The sequence below is a fragment of the Eptatretus burgeri genome, chromosome 12 (genome assembly GCF_056783735.1).
Source record: "Eptatretus burgeri isolate ZD-2024b chromosome 12, Ebu_testis_v1, whole genome shotgun sequence".
Taxonomy (NCBI): domain Eukaryota; kingdom Metazoa; phylum Chordata; class Myxini; order Myxiniformes; family Myxinidae; genus Eptatretus; species Eptatretus burgeri.
The window spans coordinates 14,592,752-14,610,209 of NC_140972.1; the positions used below are offsets into that span (position 1 = coordinate 14,592,752).

General features: G+C 41.3%; 1 protein-coding gene across 3 annotated transcripts in view; it reads left to right on the top strand.

Annotated features, from left to right (window-relative positions):
* LOC147015141 (ras GTPase-activating-like protein IQGAP1) overlaps positions 1–17,458 on the top strand; it is a 255,416-nt gene that overhangs the window by 39,512 nt on the left and 198,446 nt on the right. For all 3 annotated transcript variants that reach the window (XM_085849639.1, XM_085849637.1, XM_085849638.1), the window contains 3 exons: positions 810–887; positions 1,128–1,204; positions 4,558–4,625. In XM_085849639.1, the coding sequence (XP_085705765.1) occupies positions 810–887; positions 1,128–1,204; positions 4,558–4,625 (223 nt within the window). The remainder of the gene's footprint in view (positions 1–809; positions 888–1,127; positions 1,205–4,557; positions 4,626–17,458) is intronic.

Sequence of the window (17,458 nt, forward strand, 5' to 3'; positions counted from 1 at the left end):
TTCTCTCTCTTCTCTTCTCTTTTTGTTTTTCCTTGCCACGACATTGCGAAAAGGTAAAATACGTTGGCACTAATTGAATAATTGGGTATTAAAACTAAATAGCGAATAATCGTAACTGTGAATAATATGCGAACTTCCGGGCCACGCACGTTTGGGCACGTGAGAGCGAAGAAACGGCCTGTGTGGTTGTTGTTTGTTGCTTGCGATTTGAATATTTATTTTTTTTTTTTTTTTACGGCACGTACTGGTGTAACAAATTGGTAGCTCAAGAATATGATTGGTTCATGAGGAATTAACACTCTACATGCTGGAACATTAAGCCTGGTGTCGGCTCAGTGGGTAGGGTTGCGGCTTGGGATCCAAGGATCCTGAGTTCAAGCCTCGTTGCCCGCTGAATTACTTCACCAGGGGTTGACACAGCCTACCATCCTTCCGAGGTTGGCAAAATGAGTACCAGCTTGCTGGGGATGATTGAGTCATTCGAGTATCCTGCGTCGGAGTGGCGACCCGTCCAGGATTGTGCCCAATAGCCAAGGAAACTGCTTCGGCAGCACCGACGCTCTGTACAGAGTATGGTCCCAATGGATGCTGGAACATTACATTTTGTTTTTCATTGATCTTGTATGCCTCCTTTCTTTATTAGATCCACTCCTCTTGACCAATAACTTGTAAGCAGCTACATTGGATGTCTTTTCAGGAAAATGCCAAGATATGTCTACAACAGATTTTTTTTTTTTTTGGTGTTTTGTAACTTTCCCCGTTTGCAGTTTTTGAGATTAATCATTATTTGTGACTTCTTCTCTTTGTAGGCCATGGGCCTGCATTTCCGACACACTGACAACATAAACCATTGGTTTAAGGCCATGATAGATGTTGGACTTCCAAAGGTGAATTGACTTTCTGATCATTTGTTGCTGTTCTGTTTTCACACTCCAGAATATCTCGGTTCAAATACTTGTTCACGCAATGATCAAGAGTTTAAAATGGATTTAAATGTTTATGTTTAAGAAGAAGACTTTTTTCATCCTTTATTGTTATTATTGATACTTTAACAGCAGCTGTAAATGCTTTCCATGCATTGTTTTTTGGACGTTGGTTACATAATCGGATTTTTCTTTCTCTTCCAGATATTTTATCCTGAGACAACAGACATTTATGATCGAAAGAACATGCCGAAAGTCATTTACTGTATTCACGCTCTCAGGTGAGGGGCTATAGCTAAGGAGTCAATTAACCCAAAAGCATCTCAAAATGCAAAGCCCGTCTGCATCCGCTTTGTGCGGAAACCAATCTTGTTGTGTTCTACCAGTATCTGTTGTCAGCTTGGAGAAATTTCAGTGTGAAGAAAAGAGAATTAAGTTTGAGTTCTCTTGAGTATTCCTCAGCATTGTTCATTACAACCTTATCAAAATAAACTTTCATAGGTTAACTTCTGATTGGAACATGTATTCCAAGGAATAATAGATGAGAAAGAGTGAACAAGAGAAGAGATCCAGGCAGAGAGATCTTCAGAGTAAAATGTGGACAGTGCTCGGTCCACCGAACTCTTATTCCTGAGTTGAAGCTCTCTAATGGTCTAGTCTATGTCTCTAATTATGTGTTAATGGTCTCTGGCATTTGTCCATTCAGATTATATCCATTCAGACCTTCTTTATATCTCCATCGTGAAATCCTGAACCTATTCGGTGAACTCAAGCAATGAATTTTTTTTCTTCTTCTTCTTTTTCTGCTTTCAACAAATTGAAATCTGACTCTGAGGTTTGATTTGGGGTCCTTAAGGCCCGGTCACACCTTGACGTTTTAGCCAACGTATGCCGATTTTTGAATTTTTTTCTAAAACGCTGGCACACGTTGAATACGTTATGGGTAAGTTTTGATAACATTGAGAGCACGCTGAAAAACACTGCCATACGTCGTTGTATGTTGGCTTTAAACGTTGTACTTTTTGGTTGTCCTCAAATTTTTTCATGCTTGAAATTTCACGACGTATGCCGGCGTATGACTCACACGTTCCGCTACGCTGGCCACAAGTTGTATGCACGGTCTGCGATCGTTGACAGACGTCAATACATGCTACTTGTAAGTTAATCATAAGTTGAGACACGCCGAGGTAATGTTTAGCGTACCCGAAACTTATTTCTAACCTATGATTAACGTGTTGTTGGCACGTTACGCGATCGTTGCCACACATCGACAGACGTTACTTTTAAGTTACTCATAGGCTGAAAGACGTCGGTATAATGGATCGTCCTTGCGTCAGCGTCCACGGCCACGGCCAGGACACTTATTTGCAGCATTCTTCAAACTTTTCTTCGGCATGCCGAGGATGTTCACACTTCGCTGTCTAGCTTGGCTATGATTCCAATTGTCTATCGGCAGCGTCTATTTAAAATAGTCGAGTTTGAGCGTTTTAACACGTTCAGAAGAAACGCTTCAAATTTCCAAACCCCAGCGTCAAAAAACAAAGGCGAGTGACAGCAATTTAAATCGTTCATTGTAAACAATGAAAATAGCTGAGTGGTACCGTTTAAAAGTCGTTGAGTGTAAAAAAAATCCAATTGTTGAGCGCAAGCGTCTACTTTCAATAGTGGAGATGCAGCCATTTAAATCGTTGAGTTTATCATTTAAATCGTTAAACGCAAGGACGATCCATCATAACCCACACCCTCCCCCTCCCACTCACCTACTGCTGCCAACATGAACAAACTACTACTAATACTGATACTGTTACTGCTGACATGGACATCGACTCAAAAAGGACTTGAAAACACTGTTGGGTTCCCCTTTTATGAGCAGCATTTTTATATACCAATTCCCAAAACCGCTGGGAACACGTCTTTATATGGCAGTTGTAAGCTAGAAACACGTTAATTTATTTATTTTTATCGACCGGAAGACGTCATTGGAATACGTCTACATACGTCGATGTGTGTTGGGACTACGTAAAGAATTGGTTCAAAGCACGTCAGACATAAGTTAGAAATAAGTTTCGCGTAAAAAAGACATTACCGCGACGTGTTTCGACTTATGAGTAGCTTATAAGTAGCCTTTGTGGACGTGTGTAAGCATCCACATATCGTGTGTAAAACTTATCCCCATCGCATGCGGAACGTGTGTCATACGCCGAGTACGTCATAAAATTTTGAACATGTTTAAAATTTCTTGACATACTCTACTTACTACGACGTATGATAGCGTACTTTAGCGTTGTACTCACGTATACCAAACTTACTCATACCGTATTTGACGTGCCCCAACGTTTTAGACACATTTTTCTTAGGTCGGCATACGCTGGCAAGATCGCCAAGGTGTGACCGCGATGTTGACACTTCCATTTCTACGGCAGTTATGATTTGAATCGTTGTGCGTCAGCCTTTTAATAGGCTACGTCACGACATCGTCGGCGATGCGCGCTATGCCTAAGTTAGACTATCGTTGGGCATCGGTTGTGTAGGCCGACAACAGGTTCAGCATTCGTTGGTATAAGTTATCTATAACACAACGAAACGTTCTGTGCCCGTTACCAATGCATTATACATAAGACCAAGTCGCTATGAATACGTCCGAATCTTTAAAAAAAAAACATCAAAAGTTCAACGTAAGCCAGCGTTTTAGATACATTTTAATACATTGCCATCGCTGGCTAAAACGTCAAGGTGTGACCGGGCCTTTAGTGTTAAAGTACAGCAAGCATAATAAAAGCTGCTGCCAAACAGTAAAGAGACGAGGCATAGTAGAAATCGACAGGATTTTGTCCACCTTGATGCCAGATCTGGATATGCTACTGCCCAGCACATATACAAAGTTTGGTGGAGATTGGCACAGGCATGTTTTTTATTTATTTAATTTTCCTATGATTTTCAGATATTCATACGCATTCCACATTCATATGAATAGAGTCGATTGGTCGATGTTTTTTTTGTTTTTTTTTAAGACGACGCTATGCCACCTTGCTTTACTATTTGGGCCTTCACTCCTTAGAATGCCTGGTGTTGGCTTAATGGTTTGGGCGGTGGGCTTGGGATCCGAGGATCCTGAGTTCAAATCCCACTTTGCTGTTGAATTAATACCAGGTGGGGTTGACTCTGCCTGTCATCCTTCCGAGGTCGGCCCTTTCATCGCAAAATGAGTGCCAGCTTGCTGGTATCCTGTGTCGGAGTGGTGACCCGTCCAGGATTGTGCCCAATAGCCCAGGCGACTTGCTTAGGCAGCACCAACACTCTGCACAGAGTATGGTCCCAAAGGATGGATGGTCTCTTTAGCAGAAGTGTGTAAGGATCAGACATGAACCTGCATATTATATGACATGCAGGATGACAATATATTTATAAGGACATTCATAGACAATGGACAAATCAACACAGTATTTGTTTTCAATTGGGATCTCAGCATAATATTGCACAGTGCTTGGATGGGAGCACCAAACCGTCCAACCGAAGATAACTGGTTCTGTAATGTTTTTTGTGGGGATCAGGGTGGGAGTGGGAGTGTTGTTTTTGGTTTTGTGTTTTTTCTCGATATCTTTTAATACTCTTTTTGCATTGTTTCTATTGGCAGCTTGTACCTCTTCAAGCTTGGTCGTGCAACACAAATGCAAAACTTGTTTGGTAAAGTCACTTTCACAGGTAAGCACCAGTCTGGCTCCACGAGAACAAAGCGCTTCGTGGCCGCACAGAAACATGGTGGCCCAAAAGTTGTTTTATGGAGATAAATTATAATTGATTATTTCAATAAAATTATTCTTCATCCATCTTCACGCATCATGCCATTTTGACGAATGTGTTGTAATTTTTCTTGAAAATACAGTCCATGTAAACAAGGTTTGTGAAGTTTTTTTTTTACCTCGTTATCAGATGTACAATGAGTTTGATGAAAAGAAACGTGATCATTTTGGTAAACCTCCTTTTGAGCCACCCTGGATAAGTTCTCAAGAAGTTGGAGCTGTTTGTAAATTTGAAGAAATGTTGTTTTTCTCCATTATATTTCCTTGTGATTGCAAGTAATAGCCCAAGAGCCCGCAAAGGTTTATTTGTGTTTTGTTCACCAAAAGGTCTGAGAGTTGTTTCTCGAGTGAAAATGTCTGTAGAATTCGAATATGCTGGTCCGATAAAAATCCACTTGGACAGTTTTCCACAAATCACATTTTTATAGGGGTACCCCATAATTTTCCGTGAACACGTTTCGTTTCGTAAACGTTCCGAATGAACTTTATAAGTAATTAATTTTGACTCAAGCCCAATAGCTTCACTCAAAAATGAGATATCATGCTAAAGCTTATTGTTGGCCAGATTCTATGAACTATTCTGTTTCTCAATTTGTCTTCAGAAAAGTTGGATTAGCCTGATTTCAATGATTAACTCCAACTTTACTTACCGGCGCGTTTTATCTTATATTTTTTGTCTATTTTTTCCAATCCTGAAGTTTTCAAGAGGAATATTTACAAAACAAATGTACTATTTTGAAGAACTATCATTCCCCTTTCCTATGCAAAAACAATCACGCAAAACGGTTTATATTTTGCAGAGTAATGAAAAAAAGAGTATAGATGGGGTTACTTGGAAAATATCGCAATTTCCGATGATTCTTGGAATATACATGTAAATGTAAATTAAGTCGAGGCTACGTTTTAATTACAATAGTGATTTATTGACATTATCATAATATGACACAATTGTGAACAATGTATAACAACATAATCATGATAATCAGGTATATCTGTCTCGTAAATGAAATGGTTGTCATCCATGTGTATTAATAGCAATGTGTTGAGAAGTTTGGAAAATGAGCATGAAAATCTATTGACTTATGTTCAATATGTTCCTATAGATCTGGATAAATGTCTTGGTAATCTTTGGTTTTATATTGAATCCATGAATGTATCTGAACCATCATCACACAATGAGCTTTTCATTTTGCTCATCTCCAATCATCGTCGTATCCAAACAGGTCTCATTATCAACGCTGAGAAAGTTGTTTCCCATACAGCGAGCATAAAAAATGCTCAATTGTCGAAACTGTTTCATCAGGCACATTGTGGTGCTCCCCGAGCATGGCAAACGCCGAGATGAACTCTTCGTGTTTCATCATGATGTCAAAGGGTCTCTGTTTTCCTTTGTTCATGAAGGATGCTGTGAAGTCGGTACCAGTAAATGCATGAAGTCCAGGAAGAGCTTGCAGGACAGTAGACTCCAATTCATCAACCAGTTTGGGAATACTGATGTATCGCCTGGTGTTGTTACTGCTGAGTCCATCATCCATCCATACGTTTGGGCTGTCGTGTGCGGCACTTGCGTAGAACAACAGAACCACGAGGACGTCCGTGTCATTGCTTCTGATCCTCATCGTTGCGGCTGGTGATACTTGCATGATATGATAAAGATGAAACACAAGTCGAGTGTCAGTTTCTTCATGTTGGCAGTTCAATGCCTCTGTGTCTTCTCTGAATACACTCCCTCCATTTTCTCCGAATGTGTAGCAGACACCATCCAGGCCCATGACCACAATGTGATCCTTCAGAATGCTAGCATATCTGTTGTTCTTCGATTCGTTTGCAAGGAAGCGAAGGAATCCTGTTTTGAAGGAACATGACTGAAGAGCTGTTTGCCAATTCGAAGGCCGCTTCTGTTCAGGACCTGTCACAGCAAATGTCATTTCTTCTGACCCTCGTCTGTTTCGCTCAGCCTCTTTGATACTCGGAGTGATGTACGTATCACAAACAAGATCAGTGCATGGTGACATCTCGCACAACCGTCGGAGGATTACTTCAGCTACCCCACCAAATGTGGGAGGGAGATTCAGCAATGTGTGTCGCATGAACATCGCATCGACTAATGTGACGTCAATATCTCCTGCTTTCTTGCTTTCAACCATTCCCTCCAGCTTGTGCAGAAGCTTTGACTTGTCAGATTTGTTGATGCTACCATCCACGTGCGCCAGGGCGAGTGGAATTGGAGTCAGTGGATATTGAAAGACTTTCTCAATATCTATCATTTCTATTCCAACGTACTGATGTAGAGTAGCCTTCCAAACAGGTCTCTGGTCCCTTGTAGTTCGACGACCTTCTGGTCCTTGGTGGTGATGTTTTTCTTCACAGCAGCACCCGCAAAGTTCTTGATCTTCCTTCTGCTGATTGGTTTCTCGAAGCGAGCTTGATCGTTGAAGCTCTCTCATGTGAAATTATCACACAACTCCTGGCCTTTCACTTGAAACCCCAATAGATCCTCCTTGATATCATTTGGTACACTGACGCCAGTCGTGATGCAGTGGAGGGTTTCATTCGTGTTCTGATCAAACGGGTTCATGGTGTTCTTGATTGCGTCAAGCAGCTTCGAGAGATCATGATTGTCTCGGGTGACTCGATACGGTTTCAACGATTTGGAGACGTCTTCCTTCAATTTCAAGCCGGCTTTGTCAATGAGGCTTCCAACAATACAACTTCTGGCAGCTCTAGTGAGCATCCCCCGCTGTCTCGCACTGTCGGACTGACTGAACGAAGTGATTCCTGTCAGCCATGATGCAGCATCAGCATTCACTGTCTGCTCGAGGGTGATGTCGACTTGAGTTCACGAGAATGATTTGTTGGTTCTTCTCACAGATAAAGCTCCATTTTATAAGGCTCCTCGAACACCAGGATGTGTATTGTCCAGGTTCATCAGATTGTGATAATAACGAACCAGCCATCGAGCGTAGTTGGGACGATTTCCAGCAAAGAAGATGGGACACATTTCACCCAAGAAGAAAATGAAGAGCTGCAGGTCATTTGTTCTTTACGCTCGACTGAATCACAAGAAGATATGGACGAGTTCGATGTACAACATCCAAAACTTAGCTGTGTTCCCATGATGACCGCTGAGGGTCAGTGCTGTGTACTCTGTATACTTCTTCAAGACGATGGTGTTGTCGTTGCGTACTTCTATCTCATGGAATGCATCAGGGGTCAGATCTCGTCTGGAAGATACTACTGCGGTCAGAGAGGTTTCAGGCAATGGACCAGTGTCTTCAAGAAACTTCTGGAAGTGGAGAACTTGGAAAGCTGCCGCTAGGAGAGGATGAAGCCGCTTACATCTGCAATTATAAATATACAAAATGTGTTGTTCGTATAATATCATCAAAATGAAGAAGACACGACATGATACATGTTTATTTGATGATATATTGGAATAGCATCCATTCCGCTCACCGATTGAAGTGTTTTCCTCGTAGAAATCCATTCAGCGACCCCGGAGCAAGAACGCCTGTTTCTGTGAGTATCTGTGGGCCACCAGAGCAATCGAGGAAGTGTCCCAGAGCACCAAAATACGCAAGTTCAATGTGAAAGGGTCCAAAGCAGATGAACACGTTGTTACACAAAGGATCCTCAGCAGCTTGGATTTGTAGAGCTGGTTTAGCTATAGCTAAGTCATAGTGGACCACGACGAAGTCCTCTCTACATTCCTGAGCAACCCGCTGAGATAGTCGTAGCGTTTCTGCCACTACGTCTAGCCGAGTCAGAGGGAGATTCAAGTTCTCCATGTAGGCAATTCTCTGTCTGGGGCATGGATCTTCTGTGACAAGCGAGTTCCAACCTGTCCAGAATGGTGTTTTGTTGAGTGCGATGCTCATCATCCAGAATATATCTCAATATTCCATGTCAGTGAGATGCGGTGGTCTTGGTATGCTTTTGACTGCATACTGAAAGACTGTCATCTTAGGTTTCTTGCGATATGGTCCCCAAGTGTGTTCCTTTAGGTGGAACACTCGTTTCGAACTATAACTCTGTGTCCCAGCAGTATCCACTGAAGTTAGCTGTCGCTGGGAGGAAGGTTCTTCGGGTGACTCGTCCAGTGTCATGTTCGGCTTGTTCTGATAGCAGATACCTACAGTATCGTGCAAGGTTCCGCCGCCTGACAGCGTTTCCGTAAGCTCATCGTCATTGTCCCATGCTAAACTGGTACAAAGTCCGACCATTTTGGTGATTCCATCGGGTGTGGTACATTTACGATCAGATATATCAGTGGCGAATTCGGTCTCTTGGGCCTCGGCTGTGTGATAGCCGACACTGTGTCCAAATCGGTTCAAAATCTCAACAACTTTCCGGCTTCCTGTCATACTTTTTAAAGCGAGTCCCATGCAGAGGTGCTTCCCTGGTTTTATTCTGGCCCTAGTTGTGACGTACAACACATCATTGGACACAGATTTCACCAGTCTCTCAATGCGTTCGTCCCAAGGCGGCTTGTTTGATCATGTGTACAGCAACCTGAAGAACTCAAGGACAGCATCAGGAGGGTCTGCCTGTCCTACTTCCAACGCTTCCGTTGTGATTGGCCTTGGTAAGTCATCTTGTGTGCTTTGAACCTTCAATATCAGGGTCCGAAGGAAGAATGCAGCTTTTTGTACTGCATGATCATCAAGATTGGCACGCCTGATTGCGGCATCTCGATTGTAGTGAGCATTATGTATGATTGTCCCCGTCTTGCGACTTACACAATGACTGGTCAGTTCATTTGGATATGTTTTCAGGATCTTGTCGGCCAAGCTTCTAGCGGGATACGTCGTCTCATCGTCTCCAAGCAAGGTGAGGTAGCGCACGTGCAATGATGACAGGTATTCTGCTCCTTGATTTGACAACAAGGCTACATTGATATACTTGTGGAGTTCCTGGAATGCTGCTTTGTGAGCGGCCAACTTTGAAGACATCTTGTCGTCATCTTTCTGTACTGCGGTTTGGCAATGCTATATGTAATTTCTCCTGCAGGAGTGGTGATATCGTACTTCCTTTGCCTTCATCTCGAGACCTCCTAGCTTTGCAAGCATCACGTTATCTTGCGCAAGTTCAACTGCATTTTTTTTTATGCTTTCCTCAACCAAGTCAGTCATACAGGTCCCCAACACTTCCCGCTTGTCTTTCCCACGTGACTTGGTGATGGAATTGCAGAACAGGCACTTTTTCTCAACTTTTTCTCAAAGATGCCTGGAGAACTTGCCTCTGTGTGTTCTACTTCAGATCGCAGTACGTGTGATCGTGATGTGCCAGCTGAATCTTGTTCCACATTTGCAATGGACAGTGCGGTGAAATCTTTGTAGCACTGTTTGTGATAACCAGTTGTCTGGTTATATTCAGCAGGAAGGCTTATTCTGAAATACTTTGAGTCTTTTACTGTGGAATGTCTCTTTTCATGAACAGAATTCACTTTCCGCCATGTATTGTCATCGAAAGGTTTGACTTCTTCGGTAGTTTTACCGTGAATATTGAGAATGCATATACGTTTTGATGTCATTTTGTTTGCTGTTGGTGAACCTGAAAGAAAAGAAAATGCTATTCTACCACCACCAACTACATTCATTATACAGGGAATACGCGTGCTGTACATAAACATCGTAGTCTGGTCAACAGAAGATAGAATATTATACATGCATCTGCTATAGTTAGAGTATGTCACATTTGTGCAACAAAAAATGAAACTGACGTCCGACAATCTATTTCACTGAAAATAGACTATACCAAATAACCAATTGTCTGGGTATACTACTCAGACAAGAACTTTTCCACTTGCAAAGAACATTGAGGTTGTAAATACACTATTTCAATACAAACATAATATTTTACAATGAGTCACTTTGCTTGAGAATTGTGTAAATCTCAAAAACTGCGATAATTTACAAGTAACCCCATGTATACTCTTTTTTTTTTTTTTTTTCATTACTCTGCAAAATATAAACCATTGTACGTGATTGTTTTTGCATAGGAAAGGGGAATGATAGTTCTTCAAAATAGTACATTTGTTTTGTAAATAATCCTCTTGAAAACTTCAGGATTGGAAAAAATACACAAAAAATATGAGGTGATAAAACCTGCCGGTAAGTAAAATTGGGGTTAATCGTTGAAATTGGGCTAATCCAACTTTTTTAAAGTCAAATTGAGAAACAGAATAGTTAATAGAATTCGGCCGACGATAAGCTTTAGCATGATATCTCATTTTTGGGTGTAGCTTTTGGGCTTGAGTCGAAATTAATTACAAGTCTGGAGACGGCAATGGTTCACGAGCAATGTACACGGTTCGCCTTTTTTATTTTTTGACCTTCGAGGGGACGCCACGGACAAACTGGCAGGAATCGGGAAAAACGTAAATGATGAAAGTTGTAGTACTCGAAGAGCACTACTTGCATACCAACTTTCATTCGAAACAGTTGAAAACCCTAGGAGCTCGATGCCCAATTTGTTGATTTTTTTTTTGACATTTTCAAAGTTCGTGACCTTGTGACCTTGACCTTGGGAAGAAAATGAAAAATCGAGCTCCGTGGGGCTATGCAGGTGCCATTGGGCTAACCAAACACCGAAACCCCTGCCAGATTCGACAAACCCCCCTCGGAGAAGATGTAACTTGAAATCGGCTACCCCCTAAAAACACATGTTTTTTGGGCGTGGCTCCACCCGTAATGGGCGCAGCATGCCCATTCTCAGGAAAACACAACTAGATCATGATATAAACCTCCCAGCCAAATTTTATCAGGATCGGATCAAAACCCACAGAGCTATGCTCGGGACAGACAGACAGATAGACAGACAGACACCCATAACAAATATAGTGGTCACTTACTAACTCGTGAACCAAATATAGTGGTCACTTACTGAGTCGTGAACCAATAAAGTTCGTTCAGAACGTTTACCAAACGAAATGCCTTCACTTGTAATTATAGGGTACCCCTATAAAAACGCGATTTGTGGAAAACTGGCCAAGTGGATTTTTATCAGACCAGCATATTCTAATTCTACAGACATTTTCACTCTAGAAACAACTCTCAGACCTTTTGGCGAACAAAACACAAATAAACATTTGTGGGCTCTCGGGCTATAAGAGCAGAAAACAAGAATTAACCCTCTTAAAAGTAGGAAGCACTGCCTTCCAGGAACGTTCGCACAGGACGTTGAACATGAAATGAATCGGAGCAGAAAATGAATGAGCAAGCATAAAATTTATATATATTTTTTTATTCTGTCCAAAATATTGTTTGCATGTGATGTGATATGATATGCTGTTAACAGCCATTCGGTGGCTTTTTATACAAGGGTCTCAGCTCGTAGAGGAGCTCAGTGATAAAAGACAGCAGGTTTATAAACTGCCAGAGATACAGGTGGCAGGGACAATCGATAAGTAGGGAAGGAGGAACAGCACGAAGATGAGTAAAAATGGCCCAGAGAGGAACAGAATGGGAAAGAATCCGTGTTTGTACAGTAGAAGAGATCATGGATGTGCATGGGGTAGTAATCGGAAGAGCATTTGAAGGATTGAATTGAGAAGGTCATACCACACGTTGGCTATGGGGGTGGAGTAAATCAGGAAGCCATGTGTGGCATTTGCCTTGGATGCCATTGGTAGAGATTTTGGAGAGCAAGACAGAGTGCCCAGATGGTGTTGAATGCTTGAGATATCTCGAAAGAGACTGCCCTGATCTCATGTCTGAGGGCCTCCATTCATTGTTGGGAGAGCAGAAGCAACATGTCCAAGGTCTGATCTGAATCCTGATCAACCTGATCTGAATCTAAGTTGATGATCTGGGATCAGGCCATTGGAAAAAAAGAGGAATAAAGAATAAATTCCTAAGACCCTGAGAAAGTATCCTGACTCAACCTGGGACTCAAACCCAAGCTTACAGTGTTGGTGTGAGAAAATCTTGCGGTTATCCTGAGGATTCAATAGCTCAGGGGGGCTGTCGCTGTGTTCGCGATGAGGAACTTACGTTACAGTCCTGGGTTGAGTCAGAATTTTTGTTGCACGAGCTCAAAGTAGGAATTTAATCCTGATTATTAAAAAAGAATATGTACATGTACACTGTATATCCAAATACAGTATATAAAAATTACCCCCGGTTGGGGGTGACGGTCATCTCTGAAGGTTTCTTCACAAAACTATGACTTTCTGACGAAGTACAAAGTATTTCTTTGCTTTTCTTTATACATGGTTTCCGTTTTGAAATTTTCATTGACCAATACCCGCTGCCCAGCCGGACCAACTGCCAACAAAGTATCGCCTGGTCAGTTACGGTTAAACCCAAAATCATGATCATCGTTTTAGTGTGGAGGTGAGTTCTGACAGTGTACTTGGGTCTTTTCCGAGTGGGTGCGAGATTGAGCACGTGCACATAAAAATCTGGCAACCCAACTTGAATTGAACAACAATGGCCGCTTGATCCTTGAAATTTGAACCGACAGAAATAGCCTTCGAGCCTTCAGTGCTTCAGTGAGCCTTGAGTCTACCGCTCCGTAAAAGTACTTCAACCGTCTCACAAGTAAGAGTTCAATCATGATGGCAGATGTCAATAATAACAAGCAATATGAAGACTCCTCAAGTCACTCCTCTGATGAAAATTCTGTTGCAAGCATCCCCCCAAGTCCAAGCCCTAGCCTTGATCCTAACAGTGATATTGAACATCCTCATAAATCAATGGATAATAACAAATTACCCCCGTGTGGGGGTGACGGTCATCTCTATAATACCACAAGTTCTCAATGTTCAGTTCAGGTAACTGCGAAACAGTCCAAACTAACCGTTTAGATTGAAATAGTTCACAGAGATACACTAGGATAATACTACTAATGACATAATTAATAAATATGTATTGTTCATTTAGTACCCGGATTAACACATCAGAATCACCAGTAAGTGCAATACGTGGTTTTCCGGTCCGTCCACTCTCTGGCGACATTTCACTTCCGGTTGTAGAAAAAAAACGAAAATAATCTGAGATTATGATAATCCTGTAGATTATTCTTCACTGATTATAATGCAACTTTCAGAATGAAAATTGGTCAAGTATTTATAGAGCTATTGAGGTTTGAAAAATCGTTAGAGCTAGCAAATTCTTTAATTATTATTCCACAGAAGTTTCGTGACACTGCACAAAGTAACATGTCAGGTATGAAAAAACATTTTGTATGCCAGATTCATTAATTATTAATTCATTAATTATGGAATGTACTCATTGATATATTAATCAGAAAGCCCGAAGCATGTAGCATAATTTATCACTTATCCCCTCATCCGGGATCCGTGGCCTCACCCCACAGCCTGCAGCCTTATGTCCGCCGGTGATTATGTTAGATATCGGCACGATCGAGAGGAGCCTGCGAATCATCCCTGCTGATGCACTGAATTGATGCAATCGTTCGGCCAGAATATTCGTTGTCAAGATGTTGCGTGATTAAATCACCAATACAGTCACTCAAATTTATACCGCCGACATACTTCTTAACAATCACTTTCGCCCCAGAAACCACAGTCGATCTGAACCACGCTGGCCACTGCTCAGACACCATGACCGGACTACTGCGCAGTTCTACTACGCCGTTTGGTTAAAGATGACTCGGCATTTTGGCGCGCGCGCACAAAATTATATTTTGAAAATAAATGCTGACGTTTACATTTCGGGTTTTGAAACTTTTGCACCTTTGGCAGAAAATGTATAAATATAAAAGGCTAAAAATGTGTTTTATAGCGAACGAAGTGAGCTTAATACTTAACGCGTGCACGTGAGAGAATAGGAAATATCAACAACAACACAATAGCCCTGGCTATTTCGAATCCGTGGCGTTAGCTATGACTTTTTGCTTCCGGTTTTCGTTAAACGCTGTGCGATGTATAAACACGTTTGGGTTTTATTTCTATCTTGCGAATATTACTTAACGCGTGCACATGAGAGAATAGGAAACAACAAAAACTACAGTACCTTGGCAATTGTGAATCCGTGTCATTGGCTATGACCATTTTGCTTCCGTTTTTTGTTTTGTTTCTGTTTTTTTTTTTGTTTCTGGTTTTTGTCATGGGGAATGATCATGATCATGACCGGAAGTGTTTATTTATTAATTCAATTATTTTTTTCCCAAAGTTAATTTTATACTTCCGAAGGTGATTTTTTTTCATGAGAGGAAGTGTTTATTTTGTATTTAACGTTACCGGGAGTGATTTTGAAACTCTTTCCAGAACTTTTAATTTCTTTTATTCTTGACCAGAAGTGATCGTTTATTTATTTATTTATTCAATTATTTTTTTCCCAAAGTTAATTTTAATAAAGATATCTCCCGCATCATCAAAAAATATTTTTTACTCGGGATTTCCATTATTTGTTCGCTGATCCTGAATCCAGGCCGAAGTAACCGGAAATTACGTCAAAATCATCATCTGTGCGGCGCTTACATGTACCATGGTCTCGTTGGCAAGTATACAGTTGTGAACAAGTTTTATGTAATATAAAGTCAGAAGCGAATGTAAGAAGAATTCTACGTTCGCTTCTAGGCTTTGCCTATTCCATATTATTTATATTTCATTTCTCCTTCCTTCCTTCTTTGTGAATCCCATCGGCGTTTTTGGACATCTTCCAGATCACATGACTATCAAACGGGAAGGAAATTCAAAAATCTGTCTGGTTAGATACAAGATAATATTTTTTCCTATCATAATCAATAAACAGTTGCCGAATATCTTGTAGAATGGCAGACTAGATAGGTTTTGAAAATGGCGATTTTTATAACTTTCGTGACCTCGTGACCTCGTCCCTGACCTTGAACCCGGACAAAAGTTGTATCGTTGTGCAACACTCATCGACCTCTACCCACATACTAAGTTTCATCAAGATCGGAAAGAAAAATTGTTGACGGACGGACGGACATTTCGTCCGGCTTTATTAGGTCATCTTGGTAGAGATGACCTAAAAATGATATATTATATTGTTTAAAATACATTCACGCTATCTGTCTTTTACCATATGTTGCCAGTGATGCCCGTCGAAAACGTGCACCTTTACTAGTACACACATATACTCGCAAATACCACCCGTTACTTGGCTGACGGTAATACTAAAGGGGGTAGGAAGAGGGATAGAGTGTGGGGGGGAGGAGTGAGGGGAGAGTGAAGAGATGGAGGGGAAAGGAGAGAGGAGGGAGGAGGGAGGGGGAACGAGGTGAGGTGGGGGAAGGGAAGACGGTATGCTGTAGGAGGAAGGGAAAGTGGAGACAAACACCGCCCGTACGCATCCGGAGACAAACGTGTGTGTGTGTGTGTGTGTGTGTGTGTGTGTGTGTGTGTGTGTGTGTGTGTGTGTGTGTGTGTGTGTGTGTGTGTGTGTGTGTGTATATATATATATATATTTGAAAGAGGTCTGTCTGTTTGTCTGTGTGTGTGTGTTTCTCTGTGACCTATGCACGCGAAAAGTACTGGACTGATCCTCACCAAACTTCACATGCTGACAGAACGTGTACCCGGGAGTGTCCCGATGTAAAAGAATTGTACTTCCGACTTCCGGTTTCCGAATTATGACGTCATCACCTGATTTCGGAACGTTAATTTTTCAAGTTCAGCCGATTGACATGGGGCCAACGCCATTTGCAATAGAATGAAAAAACAATGCTACAGTCAATTGAAGACAATGACTTCCGACTTCCCGGTTTCCGAATTATGACGTCATCACCTGATTGCGTAACATTAATTTTTCAAGTTCAGCCGATTGACATGGGGCCAATGGAATTTGCTCGAGAATAAGAAATTAATACTACAGTCAATTGAAGACAATGACTTCTGACTTCCCGGTTTCCGAATTATGACTTATGCATTCGACAGACTTGCAAAAATGACCGTATGTATATTTACCGTATAATGATATAATAATCATCTGGAAGTCATATTTTATTAACATTTTCTTTGTTCGTTATTGTTATAACCATGGTTATAAAAACCATTTTTATTGTTACTGTATAACGTTTTTACGTCACTTCTGCCTGGATTCGGGATCAGCGATCAAATAATGTAAATCACGATTAAAAATTATTTTTTGATGATGCGGGAGTTATCCTTATTAAAATCAGTGGAGGAAATATACACCATGTCTGATATTTGCGTCTTTCATGTCTCCAACGATGCCTTGATCTCTAGGGACGCATCATTCCCCATGACAAAAACCGGAAGCAAAAGGGTCATAGCCGACGACACGGATTCCAAATTGCCAGGGTATTGTGTTGTTGTTGTTGTTGTTGTTGTTGTTTACTATTCTCTCATGTGCACGCGTTGAGTATGTAGCTCACTACGTTCGCTATTAAATGCTGTGCGGTGTATAAACACGATCGGGTTTGATTTCTATGTTGCAAATATTAATAAACGCTGTGCGGTGTATAAACACGATCGCGTTTGATTTCTATGTTGCGAATATTAATAAACGCTGTTCGGTGTATAAACACGATCGGGTTCGATTTCTATGTTGTGAATATTGTATCCACACTATTAAAAGTGTGTGTGTGTGTGTGTGTGTGTATGTGTGTGTGTGTGTGTGTGTGTGTGTGTGTGTGTGTGTGTGTGTGTGTGTGTGTGTGTCAGTGTATGTGTGGCAGCCTCTACAATTTTACAATTAACTGTGACATATACTCCTTCAGACCCGCAGTCATCCACGGGATTCCTGTGCGGAGCACGGGTATCCCTGCTAGTACATATATATA